At 46.3% G+C, this 27425-nt stretch overlaps 1 protein-coding gene across 3 annotated transcripts in view; it reads left to right on the top strand.

The window, feature by feature from the left end:
* SLIT3 (slit guidance ligand 3) overlaps window positions 1-21644 on the top strand; it is a 484612-nt gene extending 462968 nt beyond the window's left edge. For 2 of the 3 annotated variants that reach the window (XM_059859899.1, XM_059859898.1), the window contains 4 exons: window positions 11367-11521; window positions 13720-14005; window positions 16105-16313; window positions 18349-21644. In XM_059859899.1, coding sequence (XP_059715882.1) covers window positions 11367-11521; window positions 13720-14005; window positions 16105-16313; window positions 18349-18590 — 892 coding nt within the window. In that variant the 3' untranslated portion in view covers window positions 18591-21644. The remainder of the gene's footprint in view (window positions 1-11366; window positions 11522-13719; window positions 14006-16104; window positions 16314-18348) is intronic. The other variant, XM_059859900.1, reaches the window with a different exon arrangement.
* The last annotated feature ends 5781 nt before the right edge of the window (window positions 21645-27425 follow it).

Below are 27425 nucleotides of genomic sequence, written 5' to 3'. Positions count from 1 at the left end.
TGGTATTTTTCCATGGTATTCCACAAGGATGAAGCAGCCCCCTATGCCCCAGAAAAACAAACTTTTCCTGGGGGAAAGTTTGCAGCAGACACAGGGGCTGTGCTGCAGAGCTGCTGTGGGCATTGCAGGGCAGGGATGTGCCACAGGAGGGGACTGCCAGGAAAGAGATTTTTAACTCCTCTGGGAAGGCTGGGTGTCCCTGGCTACCAGAGGGAACCTGTTCCTGTATTTTAGTCACTCCTCTGAGCAGATTGAACCAGAATTGCTTCACAAAGTCAGTCTGGAAAAGCCCAAGATAACTGGCTGTACATTCAGGTTTGCTTAACATGTGTTTGTCCCTATGGTAGTTTGGATAGAAAGGTTAAAGTTGACATTGGGCTTCTCTTTCATTCTAGTCAGGTAAAGGTCAGCACATGTCCAGTGGAAATGACTACCTAAAATTCCCTGTCATTTATCATCAAGTTAGAGAGAAATACAAGTTAATGCAGTAATATAATATAGTGCAATGTCAGAACTCACCCTTTAAAAGAAATACTGACTGATCTTTTACTGGAACCTGTCACTTGTGAGCTGCAGAAAAATGGTTTCCTGGATGTCAGAGTAAAGCTCTTACAGAAGATCCATTTTTGAAAGAGGATTCCAAGTTATTGTTTCTTCTATTCTCTTTAATGGACAAATGAGTACAGGAATATTATTCTGAATGCTTTATTGCCCTCCTGGTTTCTGCACTGCTCAGAGTTACTCTTCCATGCCATGACAGTGCTTGGTGCCACTCCAACAGTGAGTTCTTGAAATGAAGTAAATCTTTTACACAGGTGCTGTACCTTAATTTAAAGATGCCAACCAGTAAGGAACATGCTGCTTTTACTTACTACCACAATCCAATTGTTAAAAGTTTGAATTAACAAAGAGCAGTTAATTCCATAGTTCCAGCATCCAGCCATTGGCACTGCTATCTGTTTAACTGCATTCTATAGGGAGAACTCTCTATTTTCAGGTTTTTTCCCACATCTGTTCCTTGAGCCAGAGATAAGACTTACTTGTAAACTTTTCTCCGATAGATTTTATGCTGCCATGCAGTAATATTGATTTGGATGCTGAAATAATCCTTCCTAACACAAATGGAAAACAGAACTTTGACACAAACTGCTGATGTAATTCCCTGCAGAGTTCCCAGATTGCCATGTTGCATACAGACTGTCATATCTGGTAAAGAGCAAGATGCAGGCGTCGTTGGTGTAAAATCATATGTTTTCATGCAAGATTCCTGACAGCAGTGAAAAAGGAGGCAGTTAGGAAAAGATAAGAATGAATTATATTTGTCTTTCTGTAGAGACTACACCCAAATTACATTATAATTCCTTTTAAAAGTATCCTTGCATAATCTGCTTTCAAAAATGCTACATCATTAAAAATAGTCCTTGTAGATTGTATCATGCAGTTCTCATGGTCTGGCTGACTCTTACAGAGCATGGATGGATGTTCTTGTGGTTAAAGCAAAAGGCCTGAAATAAAGGGGAGCTTACATTCCTGCTGTATCTGCTTCACATGTGATGACTGCAAGACGACAAATTAAATCTGGTTCCCTGTGCACACTAAAAAGTAGAGAAAAGGATGAATAATAAAAAAGGTGTTTCAGAAATGTGCTGCAGGTCTCTGCAGGGTGAGGTTCCTGCTCCCCTGTCCCTCCTGGCTGTGGAAGAACACAAGGTTGTTATGTTGGTGGCATCTGCAAAATTCTGTGTCCTTCCACCCCCTCAGGCTCTGCCCGTGGCTCTGGAGCCTGGGAGCTGCTGGAACTTAGTGTCCAGCACTGTCCCTGGCCAGGCCACTGCTGAAGGGATGTGCTGCTCCCCAAGAACTGTGGTCCTCTACTCAAATTTCTGCTGGTGCTGAAGTTGAACAGTTGCTTTGGTGGTAAAACATCCACACCTTCCACAGAGAGGGATTTTGTGCCATTGTCTCTTTAGCTGGAATTGCTTATCTGCAGAAAAAGCCTGGGAGGCTTCACCATTAATTCTCTGCCTTCTGGGGAGGAATGTGCTGGAGGAGTGAGAACATTAATTATTCTTAGGATCATTATTAGAGCTTGTCAAACTCGATTTTTGGCAAAAGTGTCTTTGCAGAGTGCACTGCATGACTGCTCCTGTTCTTCCTAACACCTTCACAGTCTGCAGCCCATGCTGTGCCCATCCCTGGTGGGATGCCTGCTTGATACTCTGGATGGGCTCTAAATGGGCTGGTTTTCAGTCATTTCTGTGAGGCATCACTGAGCTCTTTACAATTCTGCATATTTGCAATTCATTTCATTCTATCACACACTCTTATTTTTCCAGATACCCCTTAGGGATTCTGTATCAAATGTAATGAAAGAAACTGGCATTAGTCTCTGACCTGCATAGGAAAAATTGTAAAATTTGAATGTACTTGTACATCTTGCACGAGTCAAGGCAAAGGACAGCTGAGTTATTTTTTTACCTTTATAAAGGGCTCTGGAGTACTTAAATGGGAAAAAAATGGCAAGTGTATGAGTTCTTGTCAAGCTAGAAACATTACATTTCCCTGGTTTTTCTTGGATTTTTTTTTTCAGTAGGACAGTGAAAATGTAAGATCAAGACCTTAAAATATCATTTAACATTTATCATTAAGTTCAGAATCAAATATTTGCTTTCATGAAATACAGAAACTTTTTCTTTCTGAGCTGAAGCTTAGGAAGGGTAAAGTTTTGTCCTTCAGGCTGCTGAAGAACTTAGCAGGCAAATCTTGTTAAGCTGAATGAATTTTTTTCTTTGTAAATCTGTCCAGTATCTCTTGCAAGAATGACAGTTTCTCATCTCCTCTCCGAGAACCCAGCTCATTCATTCAGTTCAATGTCCAAGTACCCAGAAGCTGCAGACCCTCACTTCATGTCTCACACCTGTATAGGGTGTTTCAGGGTGAGCTTTTCACCAGAAGAAAGCAAAACATTTCCCAAAGGGAGCCAGTGCTGGGCTGTCTGTGGTACCAGGTGTGGTTAGGGATGGGTCATCTAAAGCCACTTGTTCTGGGTAGTGACAAAAATAAGAGTTACATTCTCTGAGTCCCAGAACACCTTATTCAGGGGCCCAAATCTGGACCTGTGGGTCTAAGCTGCACTCAGGCATCCCCTGTCAGCAGAGGCCAGGCTGGGAAAAGGTTGCAAATATGTTTTAAAGGCATTTTCCTGCTATACCATAGGTTGTTGGTCCAGTAGTGCATTGCCAAAGTTGGTTAATACTGATTGCATCAGAGGAAAGCTGAAGTGTTTTCATAATAGACAGTGAAGGAATAAACCTAATCATAGTCAAAATGACTTTATAAACTTCCTGTGCACTAATGACTGGCTCATGTCTTGAATTGTGAGGGGTTTTGCCTTACAACAACATGTAGCAAGCTAATATGTTTATTTTTTCCTGCCTGTAAATTTCTTGTGAACATGATGAGTAACACAAAGTTTAGATGTGTGCCATGTGTGATAGATTCATATCCCATCCATCCCACGTGCTGAGCTGGCTCTGGATGCAATCGAGGCAGCCTCTGTTGGAAGCAGCACACACAGACCTGGAGCTGAGGGGCAGGAGGGGTCTGTGCCTGGTTATTTCAGTGCTTCCTCCCAGTATGGAATGGCACCCCCAGCTCAGCAGCATGCCCCAGTGCTGGGGGGAAAGGGGAGCATGGCAGCTGCTCTGGTGGCTGTCAGACACAATGGTTTGGTCATTTCTGTGGAAGGAGAGGATCCAGCTGTAGGTGTGTTGCTATAGGTGAGGTGGAAACAATTTCTAAATAGAGATTACTTCTTTTTTCTTGGGGTTTAGCCTCCAATTTCAGGTAAAGCCCATCATTCTCTGTCAATCTGGCTGGATGCCCTGTTAATTGTACTCTGTAGTGGCCCTGCTCCCTGCTGCTACCAGGCAGATACCTGCATATTTTCCAGAGCTAACAGGCAGATACCTGCATATTTTCCAGAGCTAACAGGCAGATACCTGCATATTTTCCAGAGCTGAAAAGGGAATAGATGGTGCAAAGTATTGCCTGATGTAACAACTCTGTGAAGGCACCTGGTAGATTTTCTCATCAGAACCTGTGATTTGATAACCAGCTGAATGGCAGAGCTGTTTTTCTAGAAGGTGACCCCATGCACCCTGCTCTGTTCCAAGCCCTGGTGGGGCCAGGGGCTGTGTCACAGCCTGTCCTGATGTGACACTCAGCTGTACCCACACACTGCTGGGGAGGACGTGGCACTCAGGCTGCCACCACCCTGCTGCTGTGCCAGGGCCTGCCTTCCCCTCTGCTTTTTGCAGTGCCATTTTCTTCAGGACACCAGATTTCACACTGACCCAACAGCGCTGCAGAATCTCTGACTGATTCTCTTTTTGGGCTCTGTATTTTGTGGCTTTGTTCTTTTGTCTGATGCATGTCCCTGTGAGGACACCAGGACACTGCAGCTGGTGACACCACCGTGTGCAGTGAGGAGCCAAGGCATCCTGGTGGAGAGGGTGGGCAGGGAGCAGTGCTCTGATCTGTCACTCAGGAGAGGCCTTGGACTTGAGGAGTGCATTCCCCCTGCTTTTACTGCCATGGCACTTGCTTCAGAAGATTCTCAGCAGGATGAGGTATCCAGCTCTGCTGGTGCAAGTGCAGGAGACAGCAGCTCCTGCTCCCAGCAATTTCTGCTCCCAGCAGCTCCTGCTCCCAGCAGTGGGGGTGGAGGGATCTGAGGGACCTCACCCAGGGCTGTGAGAACCCACTGCAAACAAGCAATGTTTGCCCTGGCTGGGTGTCTGACCCGTTTATGAATCATCCAGGAAAAGGGGTCAGGATTGTGTTAATTGCATGTTGCAGGGGTGTAAAAAAGGTCCTTGCTTTTCCCTTAGAAGGTCTGTAACACAATGACTTTCACTGCTGGCAGGGGTGCTGCAGGAATTGAATTATGGCTGGAAATTAGATATGCATAGCCTGGCCAAACGATCATTAAGGGAGATATGGTAATCAGCTGCCAGTGTTCAAGGGCTGTAAACACCAGGAAGAGAAAGATGGTTTATTTGGGTGGTCTACAAAGTTGTAAGTAGGAGAAAAGGTATAAAACCAAGCAAATTAAAATGGAGGTATCAAGGAAAAAACTCTTAATGTCGAGTACTCTCAGCCTAACAGACCTAGCACTCAAGTCATGTAACACGGGATTGAACATAACAAAAGAGTGTATTTCAGGCTGAAAGTGAACTTGAGTGCTTTAATATTCCTTTCACCTCTTATTTCCCTAGTCCTGTGTTTCATTAGCATTTTTCATACTTTTTTCTCAACATGTGGTTTTTATTCAGCTCCTGAAGATGATAGTGCTTGAAGTGATGTGTTATTGTGGAGGTAGCACAAACACCACTCCAATTATGATTTTGCCTTTGTTGCCATGGAGAAGTTTAAATCTATTTTAGGCCAAGGACTGATTATAGCTGGAACTAAGGGTAGGAGGTAAGTGTAGCTTGGAAAGGTGAAAACCCATCACTGCTGATACCCACAGTCAGCCCAGCACAGTGTGAGTTTCACAGCTCCCTAACTGCTGACAACTCAGCGCAGTTCCCTGCAGCTCTCACCTTGAGTTTTTGATTTTGGTACCTCTCTTCTGGTGCTGCAAGCTCCTTAAGCTCTTTTGGACATGTATTGTTGTTTATTCCCTTGTACTTTAAATGTTCCCAAAGATTATCTAAGTTCATTGTTCCCCATGGCCTTCACCCCCCCAGTCTCTTGCCATCCTTGTGTTTCTTTTGTTTTGTGTGTCAAATGAGGCGTGTCCCCATTAAGACAGAGGTCAGGAAAATCTGGAGACTGTAGCTAATGAATTAATGTTCTCATTTGCATAATTGATGGTTATATATCTCCTCGGTGACATGGTTTTCTGTGATACTTAAAGCTATTTTTGGTTTTGACTCCTCTGCCCTGCTGTTCTTTGCTGTCTACAATAAGGGTGTATTACTAGACAGTGAAAAAAAATCTGACCCCCAAAGCCCAAATTTTACAGGTTCCAATTGAATGCTTTAATCCTTTAATGCATTTCTGTTCACTGGCATATTTATAGTGGCTCAGCTCTAAATCCCTCACGGGTCTTAGAGCAAGGGGAGTCAGTGCTTGAAACATCTGTGTGTGCTTGGGGCTGGAGTACAGGGGAAAGAAAATATGTGAGGGAGAAGAGAAATAGCTGAAAAAATGAGAGTGGAAATCAGTTCTTTCCTATATTCCCTGAGGTTTTATGGTTAATACACATCCCTTTCCCTTCAGTTCTCTGTGTCCTGGAGCCAGAGCTCCCAGCAGAGGCCATGTGCACTGTGTGCAGTGTGCCCTGTGCAGTGGCTCCATTGGCTCACCTTGCTGGAGCTGCTCTGGCAGAAGAGGCCAGCTCCCTCCCACAGGAAATTTTCATCTCTTCCATAGAGCCCTCTCTAGTGGCCTCCCTTGTCTTTGAGGGCAGCTCCAAGGCAATAGAGGATGCTGGACTCAGGGCTTCAGAAGCTGAGCTCTCCTCACATCCCAGCATTTTCCTCATTTTTTGGCCAAATTTGACCAGGTCTCATGTCTAGCTCTGTGAGGCTAACTTCAGTGAGAGCAATGTGCTGGACTGTGCAAGGCATGTAAGGTGGGCTGTGAAGAGATGAGTGTGATGGAGAAAGAGTGGAGGGATGCTGCAGAGCCTGAGCACAGTGGGGGAATGCCTGACCAGGTGGGTCCTCACCAGCTGCCAACCAAACCCTGAGCAGCAGTGCCTGACTCAAAGGAATCAGTTTGTGTTATGGGAAACTTTTGATGCCTTTTGCTGCTTACTTTTCAGTAAGTTTAATCATTAAATTCCTGGAAATCTTTGCCTACGCTTTAAGTGTTTACTCTTTAACCATAATTCCTCGGTTTTTTGCATCAAGAATTTCTACAAAACTATACAATATCCAATGGCGGTAGCACAAAATTGCTGCAGCTGGAAGTCAGCTAAAATTCCCTGACTGAAATAAGGGCTTGGAAAGATCTCAGGAGCGGCGCACGGTTTGTTAGCACCTCGGGAAAGGCAGCTGGTGCGGCTGCGGCGGCCTTGGGGCTCTTCCTGGCGCACCTTTCGGGTGTCTCTCGTTGTGCTCGCACGGCTTGATTCGGTTTCACCGGGACGCGGGGAGCGGGAGCGGGGCCGGGAGCGGGGCCGGGAGCGGGAGCGGGGCCGGCGCTGTCCCCACTCGGCTCGCGGTGCCACGGCGCCCTCTGCTGCCCATCCGCGCCGCTGCACCGCGCTCCCGGCCCGCACTCCCGGCCCTCATCCCGCATTCCCGGCCCTCATCCTGAACTCCCTGCCCGTATCCCGCCTTCCCCGCTCTCATCCCACATTCCTGGCCGCCCGTATCCCGCAGCCCCTGCTATCACCCCGCATTCCCCGCTCTCATCCCGCAGCCCCTGCTATCACCCCGCATTCTCCGTTCTCAGCCCGCACTCCCGGTCTGTATCCCGCAGTCCCGGCTCCCATCCCGCTTTCCCATACGCCGCATTCCCGGCCTGCACCCGCCACGCTCGGAGCGGGTGGCCGGAGGAACCCCATAAATCCCGACTGCCTGGAGGCGGGTACCTCCATCCCGCGGGCGGCTCCAGAAGGAAGAGCCCTGGAGGAGCACCTGATGCCCTATTTCAGGGAATAGGGAATACAGCCGGGGGTTTAACGGGACCCTTTAACGGGAGCGGCGGGGCCCGGCGGAGAGCGGGGCGCTGCTCGGCGTGCGGCCGCCGCCCTTCATCCCCGGCCAAGCCACTGTCTCCAGCTGTCTCCGACGATGGCTCCTAAAGGCCCGGCTGCAGAAGAGGCTCTGAGGAGAGTTCGTGCAGCTTTTCTCTCACCACTGGTCTCTCCCCCGCGGCTGTCTCCATCTCAGAATCCCAAGGCGTCTGAATGCCTTTCCGTCAGCAGCAGCAGTAAGTGCGTGCTCTCACACAAGTATCTGCTGGCTGGGGATTTCCTGTCATCCTGCCTGTCCACATTCAGCTTCTCTATCATATCTCTGTGTCTTCTCAAACAGCAAGTGAGTGCTTTGCCTGTTCTAGCTTTTCTGCTTTACAAAACTGCAGTGTTGGGTGATGGCTGTGAGTTACTCTGCTTCTCAAAGTTCAGGCAAAGATTATTTTAGTTCCGGGTTGAAAAGTGAAAGAATCAGAATGGAGTAATGCTCATCTATGTATTCCTGCAGACTGGGACCTCTCACTCCCTTTCCACCTAAAACACGAGCACTGGGTATGCTGAAAGGCATGAGCACCATGTGGGGTGGCTGCTTCCATCCCCAGGACTCACAGATTTTTGTTTGCCTGCTGGTCAAGGCATAATCTGGAAAAAGCACACCCTGTGGAGAGTAGGTGATGAATGCCTGTGAAATCCTGGCTCTGGGAAGAGCCAGTCCTGCCAGATGTGATAACGTTGTCCTCTGACAAATGGCCATGGCTTGGCCTTCTGCAGATAACCATGTGGTTTGTGTGCTAGCTTCAGCTATTGATCCCGCTGGGGAAGGGCTCCCTATCCTACAGCCATCCATCCCACCTCCACAGTGCTCAGCTCTCACAGCCCATGGGCTTTGGCTCCACTTCTCCCTTTCACTGGCACTTCGGCACAGACTAACAATTACACATGTGCATTTCCATTTATCTCACACCTTCCAGCTGAAGTCCAAGTGCTTCCCCCTGGGAATCAGGCACTGCAGAGAGCACTGAGATAAGCAGGGAGCACAGAGGGATCACCCAGTCGGCCTTTCTGTAGCACAGCTGCTCCTTGTAACATGGCAGACACTTAGCAGAATTCCTGAGTATCCAAACACAAAGTTCAGACCAGCTGTTTCCAAACTTACTTGAGTTGCCAATGCACAAAGTGCTGTGCTGGAGGTGTGGCCCTGCTGCAGTGCCCTGGCATGCAGTGGGGACAAGCCTGCCCTTCCCAGGGCCACAGGCTCAGCCCCTTGGGCAGGGAGGCCAGCACACATCCTCTGCCTCTGATCCTGCCCCACACAGCCCACTGCCCCTGCCAGGGCCCTGCTAGAACAGCTCTGATCCAGAGTGTCTGCTGCACCAACTGGATCTGCATTTTTGTTCACTGTCAAGCCTTTATGTGTTGTCTTTAAAATACTTTGAACTGTACTATCAGCTCCAGGTTCTTGAGTTGTCCCCAGGGCTCTCTTGCCATCTTGCCCATGGGCAGCAGCCACAGCCCAGTGCTTCCCTGCAGGTCAGGAATGAGTGACTGAGCCAGCAGAGCTTTCCTGGGAACCTTTCTGTGGCAGAACTATCTCACTTATCTATGTAAAGCCACACTGTAAAGGTGCTCATTCACTGCTCTCTGTTACCTTATGACTTGTGTAACCTTACATGAACTTTTGAAGGCCTCTGTGTTGGTGATTCACCCCAAAAACCTGTGGGGAGAGGAGAGCAGCACTGCAGAGGCACGTCAGCTCCAGTGTGGAACAGCAGTGTGCTCTTCTCCAACAGCACATTCCCAGAAATGCCTGCAGTGCTGACTGGCTGCCTGACATTGCTCAAGTACAATTGGTTATGTCAGGTCTGCCATAAAACACTACAAAAATGAAAATTCTTCCAGCAACAGCTGAATTCCAGTAATCTCCAAGGCATGTAATTTGTTGGTGAAGTCGAGGCCCTGTTTCCTTGCTGCAATAGCCTTTCACATCAGTTCTGCAGGACTGGGCACTGAGGATGGGCAGCATGTCATCTAGGTTGAGAGATGGTCACATCTAAAAGGTGATTCACCCTCAGAGATGAGTGTGTCTCTTCCTCTCCACTGCCTGTGAAGAAAGTGTGGGGAAATAGCTCAGAGACATTGACCTTGCAAATTTACAAATCACCTGAAAGGAACCTGACCTGTGAATTTTTAGCTTCCTGTGAGCTGATGCTGAGTCTTTGGAATGAGCAGAAGCCCAAACTTTGACAGTGTGCTGTGCACCACATGTGCAGCAATCCCAAATGCAGGCTGTTGTCCAAGCAGTATCTCAGGCTGCCCAAAGCTGGTGTGTTCTGTCATTATCCACACATAACAGCACCCCCAGCCTGAAGGGAGGAATGTGGGAAAGGGCATCTGTGCATGTGGGCAATTCACAGAGCCCACAGGCTGATTCCAGAACAACCCCTCCTGCTATCACATTCTTACTGTGTTCCTATGTGCATCTGAGTGCACATGAGATACTGTGCCTTTTAATTACACCCACAGCAGTGGGAAAATCCCATCAGATCTCACTACCACCCTGCTTTGAAACTCTCTTTGCTCAAGAGCAGGTAATCCCCCCCCACCCCTCCCTGCTTGCAGGAGTGCATGAAACCCTCGGGTTGTTTTAGGCAATTTCACCATGCAGCATTAAGGTTTGAGAGCTGAAGCTGCCCTGGAAATAAAAATATGATAGCATGATGCAAATGGAATGATATCACTGCACCTTTTAATGGCTGGGGGAGTGAACAGGAGATGAAGGTGAAGATTGTTTGAGGTGCAGACTAGGAGGTTGCTGCAGGCTTGTTGTATCTGAAAAATCAGTGTTAAAAACAAAGCAATAAATACACACTACTTTACCATCTTGTCTGCTCAGATGGCTGCCTGCTTCCTGCCCCACCATCCAACAACTCCCACTGTTTTATCCTCAAGCTTCAACCTACACCTCAATGTTTCCCAAAAAGGAGTAGCAATTTGTCATTTTTCCTTGTGTTCAGGTAGGATTGTCTGCTACTGAGCAAAGCACACTGGTCATTTATAACCCAAAACCTCCTGAATTCCTTCTCTGGCTGTGAGAACCTCAGTCTGTCCTTATTCCTTGGTACATAGTTCCAAGACACATCTGCTGTGAGGAGATGCTGGTTTCAGAGGCCTCTGCTGTCTCACCCCAAATTGCAATCTCTCCTGACCCCTGTGAGATAACTTGAGTTTAAACTACCCCTAAGAGAAGAAATTATTTCAGTGATCCAGCCTGAAGCATGAGCACCAAGCAGTGTGACAGAGGGCAGCAAGCTGTGGCTGAGAGCTCAGAATGGGATTTTTTGGCAGTTTTGTCCCCAAAGCCCATGTGTTGTGTAGTACACTCTTGCTTTTCTGCCCTGGAAGAAGCAACTGGAGGGGCTGCTCTCAGATTAGCTGGGCTCTGAAGCATTCCACGTGTCAGTAGTGCCTGCCCAGGATCAGCTGAGGGTCAGTCTGTACCTCCCTGCTGGAGGAAATGCTGAGAACACCCTGACTGCAGATGCCAGAGCACCCCAGAGCTGTGCTGTGCAAGGTGTACCACAGGGACACAGGATGGCACAGAGGCTGTCCCTTGTTCATCTTCTAATGCTCTTCTTTTCCTCTTGCTTTTTAGTGTGGAAACAGTAAATGATGGGCAGTTTCATAGTGTGGAACTCGTGATGCTGAATCAAACTCTGAACCTGGTGGTGGACAAGGGGGCTCCCAAGAGTCTGGGAAAGCTCCAGAAACAGTCTTCTGTCAGCCTCAACACTCCCCTCTACATTGGAGGTACTGTGAGTTGCTCTGGAATTGAAGTTTTAGCATGTTTTCTCAGAAGCAAATCATCTTCCATCCTGTGGAGAGGGCTCTCCCACAGCCACCACAGGAACAGCCTGCTTGGCATTTCAGCAGCTCCCAGAACTGGCTGGCACCAAGCTGTGATGGCTGAAGTGGAAGTATCAGTGGGAGTATCACAAATTGTCATGGCAAAAAAGCAAATCAATAGTTCAGTAGGTTTAAATATATCATAACTGAGCAGTATTTCTCCTGGAAGTTTTATAGAGGTCTAAAATTGTGGGGAAAAGGTGTGTGATTAAAAACCATATGAACACACAAGCTAAGAACACCTTGATCTTCTCATTGGGAACTGAAGCCACAGTTTTAGACAGATATTAGAATTGCCTAAACCTCAGTTAAGAAATTTTTTTTCCCATTAAGTACTGAATCTGGAGGGAAGAGGCCAAATGGGATGGGGAACAATGCCCAGAATAATGACTATACCACTGATTAGGTGTCTGGTTACAAGAGACAGAACAAAGGCTGGTCTCTGCCCAATGAATTGTTTTTGCCAGAACCCCCCTAGTTCTATTCTGGACTGAATGTTGAAATCTCTCTCTCTCAGTGACACGGAGTTCTTGAATTTTTAGTCAGCCTATTTCAAATACAAAAGTCAGCAGAATGGTAATAGAAAGTCTTTGAGCCTTTTCTAATGAGATAATTGAAGCCAATAGTAGAAACTCTTACCAATTTCAGTTGGTGCAGGTCAAGGCTTTTCTAAATAATTTTCTTTAATAACACTTTTCTAAAAGAACCCTGAATATTGCCCCTGTAAAACAGAAAACTGGCTAATCTTGCTTTGTACAGAGCTGAACTTTTATAATTGGCTCCTATTAAGAATTTCACAGGCTATTAAAGAGCATTGTGCATCAAAGATAATCTGCTGGGGCAGAGGCCATCTCAATTTCTCCCTTTAGCACAGCACAAAAGATACCAATCCTGCAGCAGTTTGTACACAGGGAACTTGGGAACTAATCCCGTGGAGAAGTTTTGTTAATGGAATAGCATCATGGATCAATACTAATTCTCCAAAGGTACCTAAAAACTTCTCAGGAAAAACCTGAGGTCTGGAATGAAGGACTGTTGGGTGCCAGGATCCATGGCCTCATTATAGACTTTTGCTGTTGCCTATTAAAATGCTTCTTGCTTCTTTCTAAACCCTCCCTGTGCTTCATGTGCAGCCCTCCCATGGAAGCCAGCTGCCCTTCCTCTGCAGGTGCTTTAGTTAAAGTAGTTGCCTAAGTTACCCCAGAGCAATTGTTCCTGACCTACAGCAAGGTTACCACAGACCTGAACCTTCAGGTGCTCACAGTTTTGTCCATCTCACAACCACATCACCTGTTCTAGCAACTTTCCTCCTAACACACAGTGAAACAGGTGCTGGATCTGTTTTAGGAGCACCTTGAACAGTGGCATTACTTATAGACAGTGAGATCAGAGGCTTCTCATGGCTGAAAATGGAAGCACTTGCCTGGGCTAATGCAGCTGCACATCCAAGCTGGCATCACTGGGGAAGGCACAAAACAACATCCAAAAGAACCTGCTGGCCATCCAACCATGTGAACTCTTCCAAGCACTTGAACGAGATGGGAGGGGCTCACCACAAACCCTTGGCCTGGCCCTTGAAGTGCTGCTCCCTGTCTTTAGAGCTTTTCTGCACTAATTTCCATGGGATGCACTCTTAGCACTCCCTCTCAACACTGTGACCCAGTAAAGCCAAACTGTCTTGTTGCATCCCAGAGCTGGATGCTACCTGCTGACAAATGAAGGCATTCTCAAACCTTTCAGAAGAATAATTGCTATTTAACTGTAGAGAGATGGAACATTATCTAAGGATAGGAACACATAGCCACCAGGCAAAAAAAAAATAGTTTGGTTTTTCTTCTTCTTTTTTTTTTTTTGGGGTCACGTACTTCTTACAGAAGATTGGGCAAGTGAGTTTATTTTTTTTCCTTTCCATTTCCAGAATGAGGGCAATCAGATTGTGCTACCTTACAAAGGTCCTATGCAAATTATTAATTAAGGATTTTAAGGGGCTGTGACAGAAGAAGCTTTAGCAATTATAATTTATATAATTTATAATTATATAAATTATAATAATTATAATTTATAATTGTAAGTGAACCTTCCCCCTTTGCTTTTTTCTGAAGGGATCCCAACCTCTACTGGATTATCATCCCTGCGCCAGGGTGCAGATAAGACACCAAATGGTTTTCATGGCTGCATTCACGATGTCAGGATCAACAACGAGCTGCAGGATTTCAAGGATTTACCCCAGCAGTCACTGGGAGTCCTTCCTGGCTGCAAATCCTGTAACATCTGCAAGCACGGGATTTGCCGCTCCCTGGAGAAAACGAGCGTGATTTGTGAATGTCACCCAGGCTGGACGGGCCCTCTGTGTGACCAGGAAATTGGAGATCCATGTCTTAACCACAAGTAAGCTCAAACCAATGCTGACTGAAGAGCAAAAGCTTTGCAGCTAATGCATATTTCACATTTCATCTTGCAAAACCACATCTGACTGGTTTTGGAGGTGCTGGGTCCCACGCCAGGTTATTGACAGTTGTGAGTCTGCATCTCTGGCAGCTCTCAGTTTCCACTTCTTGTTCAGAGGTAACTGACTGGCCAAAGGAGCTCAGGTGTTAATGCTGCAGGTCATACCTGCAGCTGTGACTCTACACATTAAAATACAAAACCTCCTGTTAATGGGCATGGCTTAACCCCAGGAGGTGAGAGCCTGCACGGATCCAGAGCAGAGCTGCCTGTGAGGGGGAGGTACACATTTCAGGGGTTTTCTCCCTGCAGCACTGAGCCCAGTCTTCAAACTTACTCCCTGAGGACCATTATGCACTCCAGTGTGAGCAGTTTTAAATTTCCCAAATTGCTGACTTAAATATTACACTTTGAAACAGCCCTTTAAAGTGCAAGTTTAAAGGATAGCGTGGTGTTGCATGTGAAGGGAGCATGAGTGTAAAGTATTTACAGTTCAAAGGCTCAATAACCACATCTCCATCAGAAACACAGGATGAATAGCTTTCTTATGGCCAATACACAGGAAACAGTCTCGTGCAGAGCAGCAGGCTGCATATTTCAGCGTTGTTTCATAAGCAGATGGAAGTACTTTTGTTTTAAAAGTTCTTCAATTGCTGTCTTGGAAGGCGCTTTTCACGAGCACATACTTTTGACAGGTAAATTGATGCAGTGAATAATCACTCTCAGAAATTTAACCTGGCAAAGGTACCATTTTAATCTTGCTTCTGGTTCTAATTCTGTAAAGTACTGAAGTCTGGAGGTGTTGAAAAGCACCTGACAGTTTACAAACCAAAGGTATGAAGACCCAAATGTTTCCTTGAATTTCCAATGTCAACACAAAGCTGTTGTGGTTGGACAGAGAAAAATAAGGGAGTTCCAGATGTTTACATGATGAGGGATTGTTTCTCTCATAGTCCAGGGAGGGTGAGGCAACCATGAACATAGTCCCTTGCTAAGGGAAGTAGCTGTGTGTATCTTTAATGCTCACACACTGTCCCACCTTTCCTAAATCACTGCAGCCTTTTGGAGCTGGCTCCCTAAAGCCCTGCCCAGTGTATCCAGGGGAGTGTGGAGCCCTGCTGGCAGGTGTCTGCTCCACCACTCACAGGTTCATCTCACTGAAGAAATGTACCTGTAAAGATCAGATAACCTCTGGTTCGTGGGGCAGAAAACACTGCTCTGTACAGACTGTGACTCCCTTCAGTACAGTATTTTGCATGTCTGGAACTCACTGAAACTGCTCTTGTAATCTGTCCTTTTTAGTTCAAAGCTTAAATATTAATTGTTCAAAAATTCAACATAAACAGGGAATGATTTTGAAGTACTAGAAAGAAAATAGAAATAAGAGAGGCATGGGCTTATGTCAAGTTAGGTTATGCCAAAGTTTTTCCTTGGCTGGAGAGAGTTGCTTTCCTCGCTGTTCTGAGCCCATACCAAGTCTGCCCCTGTGCCAGAAGTGGGGACAGTGTCAGAGACCTTGCTCAGGATCACCACCCCACCCTGTGGTGTTCCTCGGAAATGCCAAAGCTCACTGCAAACCCCAGGAGCTGGGAACCCTCAAGTACAGCTGCCCGCTGATAAGTCTGTGCATAGCTTTGCCACGAGCACCTTCATTTATCACACTGGTTTTCATCACCTGATATTATTTGTACAGCAGCTCTGCTCAGGAAGCCTGGGCATGCAGCTTGATTGTTGGCACTCAGTTCCACGTGCTGCTGCTGTAAATGTGAGCTGTCTCGTGTGGGTGCCAAGCCTTGGTCTGTGCTCACGGGAGAGCCTAATGTTTTCTACTTAGGTTCACAAATCCTAAATGTATTCTCTGAACATTATCCAGTATTCACTGAAAACTCACACAGTTTTCTCCAGAGTGTTTGACACAGAGCTGCTGTTTTTGGATTAGTATCCTGGAATTAAATGGGCAGAAATGCCAAAATCAAACATTTCTGGGAAAAGGAACTTTCACATCTAGCAAAGACCAGCTCTAAATGCTTCTGTTTCTCCAGGTGTCTGCATGGCAAGTGCACAGCAGCCGGTGCTGCTTACACCTGTAAGTGCGTGGAGGGCTACACGGGCCTGTTCTGTGACAAGAAGAACAATTCCTCAAACCCCTGCAGGACTTTGAAATGCAGCCACGGGCAGTGCAAGCTCTCGGAGCACGGGGAGCCCTACTGTGAATGTGACCCTGGCTACAGCGGAGAGCTCTGTGACAGAGGTAGGCTCGGCCGGGCGGGAGCTGTGCTGCTGCTTTACCCCTCATTTACACCTGCTTTACTCCTATCTTCCCTGCCACTCCGACTTGGGGACTTGGGGAGGAATGGCAAATAGAAGACAAAGCTAAGCCAGCTCTCCCTCTGCAAAGCAGTACAGGGAGAACAGAATCACATAGCAGTAGGCAGCTGCTAACACATAGACAAACAGGAACGTGGAGGGAAGAGTTTTATTCTCTTTTCCTGAATCCTCAAGGTTTGCTGCTCCCAGGATTTGGGTGGGATGTTTAAAGAGCTTGTTCTGAGGTTTACCCTCAGCAAGCAGGGATCAGTTACTTGCACTGCTGGGAAGGGTGGTCATACAAGGAGGAACCACTCACCTGAAGTGGCCTGAAAGATCTTCCTCCTTCATCTTGGGCAGGTTTCCAGGGGAATCCCACAGATCATGCTGGACTTTCCTACGAGAGCAGAGGCCCAACTCTTCTGCCCTGACCTGAAAAGACTCCCTGAAAACTCACTAAGTTTTAACTGCATCCTTTCTGCCTTTTTTTGTTCTTGTGCAGAAGGAAGGAGCTGGATTGTATTATTTGTATTTAGGTTGTCCCTTTCCTGTTCATGAACCACAGACTTCCCAAATTTTACACATGCCCATCACCAAAATGTATCTGGATGCTGCACAGGGACTGCAGAACAGCACAGACACGTTCAGGTATCCCAGACCACTAGTGTCACACAGAGCAGGCTGACCTGAGCTTTGCTCCAGACAAGCAGACGCGGTAAAACTAATTCTTGTTTTGCAGGAGTGTTGCAGGACTCAACACTCAGCACTCATTAAAACACTTCCAGGCTGCTGATCAAAGCCAGCAGGCCTGCTTGGCCCCAGCCTTGCACAGGATATTACACATTTGTGCAGACATGCTCTGTTTTGGTGGCAGGTACAAAGCAGTAAAAGATTAAGGTTCTTCTTATGCCATCTGTTTGTCTTAATCACATCATGAACCCAGGGCCACTTGCTGATGTGTGGGGAATATCCAGTGTGGAAAACACATTTACTGTCCTGTGAACGTTTAGAAAGTTTAATAAAGGACAATGGGAGACAAGGACCAGAGAGCAAAGGTTGTTACAGCCAGGTGCATCTTGGCACTCAGCTGAGAGCACCCTGTTATCCTCAGGGATACCCCTTAAAGACCTTTTCCCTCACATCAGCCTGCTGCATATTCATAGACCCTCATGCATAGCAAACTTTTCCCCAAACTAGATTATGTGTTCTAAGAATTGTTTAGCCTGGATCCTCCTTGGATCCTCCTTTTTAGAGCATGTGTATTCCTTGGTTGTGGTTTTAGGCCATTCATATCACCTCTAGGTTTTGGGCCTTGGTCCACACTGTCTTCAGAGGGTGAGTGCTGATAGTTGGCAGATCTGTACAGGTGTCTTCATATCCTGTGTTCATTGGATATTATCCCATCCCAGCAGGCATTTTAACACAAGCACACTTACATCGGCTATTTCACTAAGCTTAATTAACAACAGAAATAAAAACTGTATATTTACAACAAAGTTACTTTAACACTACACATATAAAATCCATTTCAATATTTGCAAAAAGCCAATATTATAATATGCATCTATAACATTTGGCAAAATAGTTACTGGGCATCCCCAGCTGGTAATAATTAGCATTGACTCCATGATTCTCAGAAAGCTGATCCATCACTTTATTATACTATACTTATTGAGATACCCATTGCCCTTACAGACAGTCACGACACAGGTGGACCCAGTGGGTCCTTTAATTAAAACACCATCAGCATTGGTTAATTAAGAAACCACCCTTTGGTAAACAAATCTCCATAACACATTCCACGTGTGCACAACAACAGGTGCAGCAAGTGAAGATAAGAATTATCGTTCTTCTCTCTGATCTCCTCACAGCCTTCCCCAGGACACTGCCTGGGAAAGCTGTGCGTCGCTCTCTGTGGCCAGAGAGCTGCTGCCACAAGCCACCCCATTTCTGACTCCTTCCCACCTCTGTCGCCCCAGCAGAGAACCTGTGCCAAGGAGAAGTCATCCGGGAGGTGGTGCGCAAGCAGCAGGGCTACACCTCGTGCGCCACGGCCTCCAAGGTGCCGCGGCTGGAGTGCCGCGGGGGCTGCGGCGGCGGGCAGTGCTGCGTGCCCCTCCGCAGCAAGAGGAGGAAATACTTCTTCCAGTGCCTGGATGGCTCCACCTTCACGGAGGAACTGGAGAGACACGTGGAGTGCGGCTGCTCAAAGTGCTCGTAAAGCCATCCTTGGGTCTCTCGCCACTTTAATCGACTCAGAAGCGTTATGGAAACGGGACCTATTTACTTGCAGAGTGAAGAAGAAGAAAAGAATTATTAAGTATATTGTAAAATAAGCAAAAAATAGAACTTATTTTTATTATGGAAAGTGACTATTTTCATCTTTTATTATATAAAGTATCGCACCACTTTGGGTATATGTATCATATAGTGAGCTATTTTTACCATGAAACTTTTTTAACAGTTGTAAGAAAAAAAATTCAAAAGCTAAAAGGTTAAAAAAAAAATTATATCTATAAAGAAAACATAGCCTAACAGGAAAAATGTGGGGTGACTTTATGTGTATGCACAATGAACAGACATAAAGGTGTTCCAAGGACCTACTGCCAGACTGATTTGGGCTGAAGAAAGCTCCGAGGCCCTGGCTGGGAGTTCCAGGGGAGCAGATCCCCATGACTGACTGCATCCAGGCACCTGAAGAGCCTCCTCAGCCCCTTCTCTTTCCAACACCGCCAACATTGGTTTGCTCCTGTACAGTGGCCCCGCTTGCTGTCCGTGAACTGGTTCCCTGGAGTACACAGGCACTGCCATAGCTTGAGGCTAATTACATTATTTGACTATTGTAATACTATAATAATGCATTTTTTGCTGTGTATGTTGTATTTATCTGTGTTCATGTTATATTCTGCGGCAACTGTATCTATAGAGCACAGGCAGCTTTATCCAAAAGAAGGGTGCAAAGGGAAAGGAAGTGGAGAAATTTATGTTGCTTTGGGTAATTTGGGGGCAAAAATGTGAAATAAGTGCTAAGTGATGCCTAATAAATGACATAGTACTTTTGTGTAAACTCCTCAGCTATGTTATTTCCCAAGGTTGTGCCTTCTTGCTCCCAGTCTTGAGCCCTTTTTTGTATATGAAATGTAAGGAATGCACTGCTACATAGTTTATCACACCTTGACACTTTAACTTGCAAAGGTCGTAAAGAGCATGAAAATACCGCAGGTGCCAGAAGGCACCTGCAATGTATCAGCTTTTACTGCCACTGTCACTTGAGCCAGGGTGTGAGCTGGGCCGTGGCTGCTGCTCAGCCTCACGCTGGCTCTGAGCAGCTGCCTGCCTCCGCACGGCTTTCCAGGCGAGCAGAAGTTGCACTAACTCCATGTGAAGGTGTTCAGCTGACACCTGTCCTGCAGGGAGAGCTGTCCCAGCTCCGCCCAGTGCAGCCTGACCTGCTCACCAAAGCTCCTCCACCTGCTCCATGTCCTGCACTCGTGCCTCCCCAAGGACCCCCACTCTCCTGAGCTGTGTTCAGAGCAACTGCTGAGTAGGAGTTGGAAATCAATGCAGGGATGAATTCTCACCGGGGATGCGAGGGAAAAATTGACTCTGGGAGTGAGTTTGATTTCTGAAGGGTTTTTGTCAGGGCTGCCTTTCAGGGTCAGGACATACATGCAAAGAGCACCATGGATACCTTGAATTTTCTCTTACTGTAAGTTTCAAACCTTCCCATCAACAACTGTTCTATTACCTGTATCATTTCTTTCTTTCTCTAATGGAGTAAGAATGGAACTTGTCTTCAAGTTCTCTGTCTCTAAGGAAGGTAATCAGAGATGCCTCCTAGCAGCCGTAAAGTCCTTCTGGGAACACTTACTGGTCTCAACAACAAAGGATGAGTAGGAAAGTTGAATCAAGAAAATGGGACAGCTTTGATTTGGGCTTTGGAAGGATGCACAGAATGCAACCCTGCCATGACAAGGAGAAATGTTTATTTCCCACTAAAGCTGAGAAACCATCTAGCTATAATACAGCCAGAAAGCTGTAACATGCTTGTTGTTCTTCTGCTATGTCAGTTTCTCCTTAACTGCAGCAGTTCATTCATTTTTCTCTGTTATGACCAGAACAATGTGAGCAGAAGGGACATAACCAATTTAACAGGCATCTCAAAAAAATCATCAAAATAAATATCAGCACATGGAGCTGGCAATCGGTGACACATAAAACAATCACTACCTAATGTGCCAGACTCTTATTGATACAGTACAGCTCAAAAGCCAGGGGAAAACTAACCCTGGTTGCAAGTACTGTGGACTGCTATTTATTTTTAATAGAATATCAGCAGCTCATAGCAGCTGGGGTTTGTGATGTACAACAAAAATCACCTAAACCACAACCCACACATTTTAAAAATTCATGTGAGTGACTGCAAACACTTGTACAAATATGTGCCAGGCACACTACTACCATTAATGATTCATTCCTGCTTAAAAACATTTGAATTTCTAAAGAAGCAGCTGCTGTGGTGTCAGGCAGAAGAAAGCCAGCCTGGCAGTGGCTCACCAGCCCTCAGATTTGTAGCCTCTGGACTGCCAAGGCCTGCAGAAACACAGCCCCTCTTGAACCTGTCCAAAGCTGTGCTCACTCTGTCACCTGAGCAGCAGCACTGTGACAAACAGGGTGACATTCGCGGGTGGCCTCACACCTGCTTCAGGGTGTTCTGAAAGCAAAGGCCTGGCAAGGCAAAAAGCCATCAACATCTTGTGAACACACCACTCTGGGATTTACTTAAGCCAAGCCTTGCAGCAACGGGACCAGCAACAACTCAGCAAGGCCGGCCCTGTTCCTGGTCCTCTTCTGTCCTGGCACTTCAGTGTTAAGAAAATATCTATTTTGTAACCAAATGATGCAATTTTTGTATACTTTTAGGCAGCACTTGCCACTGAAGAGTGATGCTTTATGTCCATGATTCTCTGACTTGCTATAGAATTATTTTAAGAAGAAAATAAAAAAGCATTCAGATGTGCCAAAAATGTGTGGTTAATTGAAGTGTAATTAGCTCTGAAAGTTCCTTTGTAACCTGCCTAATGTTACAATCGATTTCAAGAACTGTGGGTACAATGCAGTAGTTTTTACCTCCAGAAAGTTTTAATATAAAGTGAAGAAATATGCTTACCCTTTGAAAATGGCAATGCAGACTGGTGTGAACTGATGTATTTTATTATTAGATTCTCATTGTGATGTAAGTTTAAATAAATTGTTGGGTTATGGAAGATTGTAACACCTTGTCATGCAGATTATTTCTCTGTGTATTTGAGGTATTGAGTCCAACCTTCAGTGTTCACAGGAAATGATGGGGGAACTACAGACACTCCTCTTGGACAAAGTCAAAGAACAGCTGTAGTTAAAGGTGGTATGTTCACTAATTACCAATTTTTATGGTATCACAGCCTAGTATTTTAGGAGTCTTACATGCACAGGCAAAGTAAGCCACATAGTTTTTGATCCTGGGCATTTTCTTTAATTAAAATCTTTATTTGCTACATTTTTAAAACTGTTTGATAAAGACCTGCAGCAAACCACACTCATTAATTACTGTTAGAATAAATGAAAAAATACTGGGAAGGGAGCTGGAGGAGGTAGGGCTGAGGAAATGGAAGTCACACAGCCAGCTGTGGATGGAAGGGATCCTGTGATGCCCTGACACACATGCACTCCAAATCTGCTGCCACACTGCTGTAGATGATTATTTAATATTAGTGACCCAGCAGCAACAGACTTCTCCTGTTCACTGCATTCCAGCCTTAGCTTAGAATAAAATAAAGCTCCCACCTAGTCCTCTGCCTTCCCTCACCCATGCCCCTGTGCAACACTCACATATTGCTAAATATGCTTCAAACTATGGCTCCTAAGAGTTGCCTTTGCAGTTCCATGCAAAACTGGTGGCAGCAGTTAGCCAATAAAAACACTCAACCTTAATGACCATCATTAAGTCTGAACTATGAAGGTTAATTACATAATTGTAGCAGATGGCAGCATTTTCACCTAAAGCAAACCCAGCTGAGCCCACTAAAAAAAGCTAGCGGGGGAAGTGTTCAAAAATGGCTGGGTAGTGGCTGCCCTGCTCTGCTCAACAGTTTATTTGCATTGTTCGTGGCTGTGCAGCTTGGGAGTTGCTGAGCAGGCACTCAGGCACTCAAGGAACAGCAGCCTGAGGACAAACAGCAGCGCTCCTGTTTGTGCTTCTGCTTGCACTGCCCCAGGTACTGTTTGCCAGCTGTGGTACAAGGCAAACAGCGCTGGAAACTGTCTGTCCCACCTTCCTTTATCTTTGTGCTCTCTAGTGGACAGGGAATAGTTGGATGGAGCTGCTGCTTGCACGGTGGTTGGCTGCAGGGTCTGTGTTGTTCGCTGGGGTCCTGTCACTTTTGGTCTCTGTGACCTCTTTAAGGAGTCACCTCCCAGTTTCTGCTCCAGCTCGCAGCAGGCAGCTCCGCGGTTCAGCGGGCCGGACAGGCGGAGTTGGCTCAGCTCTGCCGAGCCCCAGGTACTCCCGATGCCTTGGTTTAAGGCCCAGCGATATGTCACACTGGGTGCCAGTCTGGTATCGTTCTGTGTGCGCGCTGAGGATGTTTCCTGATGTTATCCAGATGTTTTTCAGAACCGGCCCCGCAGCTTTCGAGGTGAGCGGGGTCCGCCAGCAGGTGGCGCCGCAGGGCGGCTCCGGGGGGTGGGGCGGGGATGGGATGGAATGGGGACAGACCAGGATGGGATGGGATGGGACGGAATATTTCAGTGTAAAGGGACCCGTAAGAGCTGTTTGAGCAACTCAGGGCTGACGGAGTCACCGCCTGTTGTTGAGGGCATTGTCCAAGTGCCTCAAGCACTGCCAGGCCTGGGGTATGACTGCCTCTCCCGGAAGGCTGTTCTAGGATTTCCACAAAAAATGCTCCCTGATGTTCTGTATGAACTTCCCCGGTGCAGCACTGAAGTCTTTCCCATGCCTGCTGTCTGGATCCTGGGGAGAAAAGCTCAGCACTTCCCTCTTCCATGCACAGGAAGGAGAGTGCAGAGTGCAATGAGGTCAACCTTCAGCCTCCCTCTCTCCAAACTGGACAAGCCCAGAGTTCTCAGCTGCTCATCACGGGAGTACATGTATATGTGATACACAGATATTCTGGGAAGATTTCAATAATAGCTTCTCAGGTTTTATTGATCCTAAGCCATCAACCTCTTAGCGTTGCTCACCTGTGATGACAGGAGTCCCTTCTGTCCCCTCAACATGGCATGGGATCACCATGGCTCTGCCCCAGGAAACTGCATGAACTGGCAGCAGAAGGACAGCCCTGCTGCCCAGGAGAGCATGTGAGACCTGGGGGTCTCCAACACTTCTTCAGCACCATCCCTGGCAGCAGGACAAGGGCTCCATGTCTGGCATATGGGACAGCTTGTGCCCTCTCACTATGGCAGCCTCAGGACAGAGGTCTGACGTCAGTGTCACACGGCTGCTGTTGATGTTGATTATTTCCATGCTAGCACCTTATGGAATAACAACTGATTCTGCTGTTTCTACCCCAATTCTGCTGCTGCTCGCTCACATGCACCGAGGTAAAAGCACTGCGTGCCTGCAGAGTTCATTACCCAGCAGGGTGTCCAAGCTGGCAGGCACACACCCCACAGCCTGTGACACCTCTGCTCTGTGAAGAAAGCACAGCTGCTCCTCCAAGCACCCTCACCCTCTGAGAGCCCTGCAGGCAGCAAGAAGCTCCTCAGGCATGGAACAGAGCATGCAGGCAGTACAAGCAGTAGCTGTCAGTGTGAGCAGCTTCACTTACCCGTGGTGCAGGGGGCACCCTGCCATCTCAAACAGAGCAGGCTGAGACTTGCACAGCTTTGTATCTTGTTCATGTGTGATCTCTTGACCTTCTCCTTTCCCAGGGCTTCTGAGCTTTCAGAGTACAGTGATGCTCAAGGTAGTCTGGGGATGACAGTGCCTTCTCTGAATTGTCTGTGAGGTTTGCCTCCACGGCACAGGGATCACTCCTTTTCTGTAAAAATAACGTTTTACAAGACTGTGTCTTATCTGGGGAGGAAAAGTGCACATCCTACCTCTGAGGTGTGGGAGGGAGGAAAGCAGGTAATAAATGAGTGTTCAGGGGATAGCTCAAAACTGACAGGAATCGGGCTATTTTGAGAGGTCCAGCCCTCCAGTGAATCTTCCACCAGCAGCCTTTAACCAGCTCCTCTCCTGGAGGAAGGGAGGATGTTCGGAGAGATGGTGCTCATCTTCCCAAGTCACTGTCACATGTGATGGAGCCCTGGTCCCCTGGAGATGCTGAACACCTACCCATCCATGGGGAGCAGTGAATTCATTCCTTGCTTTGCTTTCCTCGCATGCACACCTTTTACTTTCCCAATTAAACTCATTCCAAGAGTTCTCTTGCTTTTACCCTTCCAGTTCTCTTCCCAATCCTGCTGACAGGGCAGTGAGGGAGTGGCTGGGAGGGGTTTGACTGCTGACTGGGGTTAAACCTCGACAGGCAAAAGCCTCAGCCCTGCCTTTGACACTTCTTGCAGAGCAAGGTTACAGGAACCAAATACCACAAGGTAATTTAGGTGGGGACTGTGCAGCACACGAGATAATATCAGGCTTTCACCTAGCATGTGATAAGAGCAGGCACAACAGGCAGTTCTTATAAAGCAGCTTACACTTCCTTAATTACACACCAGCATATTTTGCATCTCTTAACCTGCCCTAGTTTCTCCTGGTAAAGCACTCATTGAACTGTTGGAGGGGGGGAAGGGAGATTTAATATTTTTCTTATATTTTCTTAATATATTTACTATGTTGAGGTAAACACCAAAGTACAATTTATGGGATCAAGACACAGACTAAGTTGGTCACACCAATAAAGATATGAAATTCATATGTAGCAATGAAACAATTTTCATTACATCCCAGTAATAAATGATTTTTAAAAAAGTCCTTGCCTTCAGGTATATCATTCTGATAGAATTCTCTCATCTGTTTTAATTACCCAAAGATACTGCATAGTACTTTATATATATACATACACACATTTGTATTTATATAGCTGATCATATATTCACCTTCATATTTATTTATTCTTACTTAGGGGCTTTTCCAATATATAGCATATACTAACTGATACAAATAACTCCAATCTAAAAGTGCTCATAACTAATAAATCAATTGCTCTGAAAATTAATGAGCATACTGAGCCTCTCACAGGCCTGTGTTAAACTCCCAGTTCAAGCTAAACCCCAGATCTGAGATGGACTAAAGACAGCTGAGCATTGATCTCAGTTTCATTTTTTGGGGTTTCATTTCACATGTTCTGTCTTAGCTGTAGCATTCAGATAAAACGCTGCAGCTTATTGTGAAGAAACCAAAACTTCAGATTTGCTGACCTTGTTTTTAATTGAACAGCCCTTAGCTCATTTATTATCACAGAGCCTTTATCTAATCCAATTTTTTGCATGGGGAGACGAGTTTAAGGATTTGCTTGACACAAAAGGTAAAGTGGTGAGTCAGTGCATAAAATTCAGAACTTGCTCCTAAAACCCATGCACAAAATATGCATTTTTGTCCCGGACAGAGTCCAAGGCTGGGAAAGGAGTCAGTGAATCTGCATTGGTGGAAAGGGAGAGTTATTTCCTCAGTGAAAGGCTGGGTCAGGAACTTCTCTGCCTGTTTCAAGACAGCAGGAATCTGACAGCTGTCAGGCTGTACAATATGCTTTTCCTTATTTTTCTGCAGGTATATATTTATTACCAGCACTTCCCAGGGATGGTATTTCAGTTAGAAGGTGTGTAGGAAACAGTCAGAGTGTCAGTGCTAGGAAAAAAATGCCTCAGAATTAAGGTAATAAAAAATCTCCCTGCAGATCTGTTTTCCCCATCCCCACCAGAGATGTCTACAAGACACCAGATAGCTCATTTTACACCAAACATTCCACACTGCCCAGTCTGGTGACAGGCAGGAAATTAAAGACTCTTTTTCAATCACTCTGTATATTTATGAGCAAGTTAACTTCCAGGTAGCAGCTAAATTCTTGTATTCCCTAACACGTATGTAAATGCTTGTGTTTAATGTTTCAATGGTAAACTACATTGTAGTGAAAAACCACAAAACCACACCAAAATTTCTTCACTTTAAGAGTAACACAGGGGAATTTCCACAATTACACGTTGCTTACAGAAAGACAGAAGTTCAGCAGCCTTGCTAATACACTCTGAACTTCCTTTAAAGGATGAAAAAGAACACTTAGAAGACTTCAGAGTAAGTTTTCCAAATACAGTTATTTCAGAAAGGAAACATGATAAATGGGAAAAGGCATCCACAAGAGAATTTTGGCTTTTTAATGTAAGATTCTGGATTAAAATGAACAAGAAATATATGACAGATCTTACATGTTTAGGAGTAGTGGGGGAATGGAGGGTGAAAAGACGACGCTCCTGTCCTTACACAACAGTTTTGTGAGTAAACCTCGTGCCCAGGAAGCATTTAGTCTTTCTTTGGTTTGTGAACAGTTATTTCAAAAGAAACTTTTGCCAAGGCTAAACTCCAGACACAAAGAAACTTCAGCTTCCAAGACAGAGATTATCCTCCTCCCAGACCAGAGCTTTTAGGTTCATCCTAGGTCACAGTAACTGATCTATAATTACATAGCTCTTTATTACAAAGGAGAGGGGAGAAAGCAGAAAAAACCCATGATGAATTCTGGCTGGAAAGCCCAGGGCTGTGAGCAGTAGGTGAGAGACCTCACCATGTCCTGCCACTGGCGGTGCCCAGTGACATGCTGGCCTGTGCCAGGACTGGTGTGACCAACAGGACCAGGGCAGGGATTGTCCCCTTGTTCTGGGCACTGGGCAGGAGCACCTCAGTTCAGGAAGGACATTGAGGGGCTGGAGCGTGTCCAGGGAAGGAATGGAGCTGGGGATGGGTCTGGAGCCCCAGGAGCAGCTGAGGGAGCTGGGAAGGGGCTCAACCTGGAGAAAAGGAGGCTCAGGGGGGACCTTGTGGCTCTGCACAACTCCT

This window comes from Haemorhous mexicanus, chromosome 15 (assembly GCF_027477595.1).
Source record: "Haemorhous mexicanus isolate bHaeMex1 chromosome 15, bHaeMex1.pri, whole genome shotgun sequence".
Classification (NCBI taxonomy): Eukaryota; Metazoa; Chordata; class Aves; order Passeriformes; family Fringillidae; genus Haemorhous; species Haemorhous mexicanus.
The sequence above is the reverse complement of the archived record's forward strand: the minus strand, read 5'-3'. Positions and strand labels throughout refer to the sequence as shown.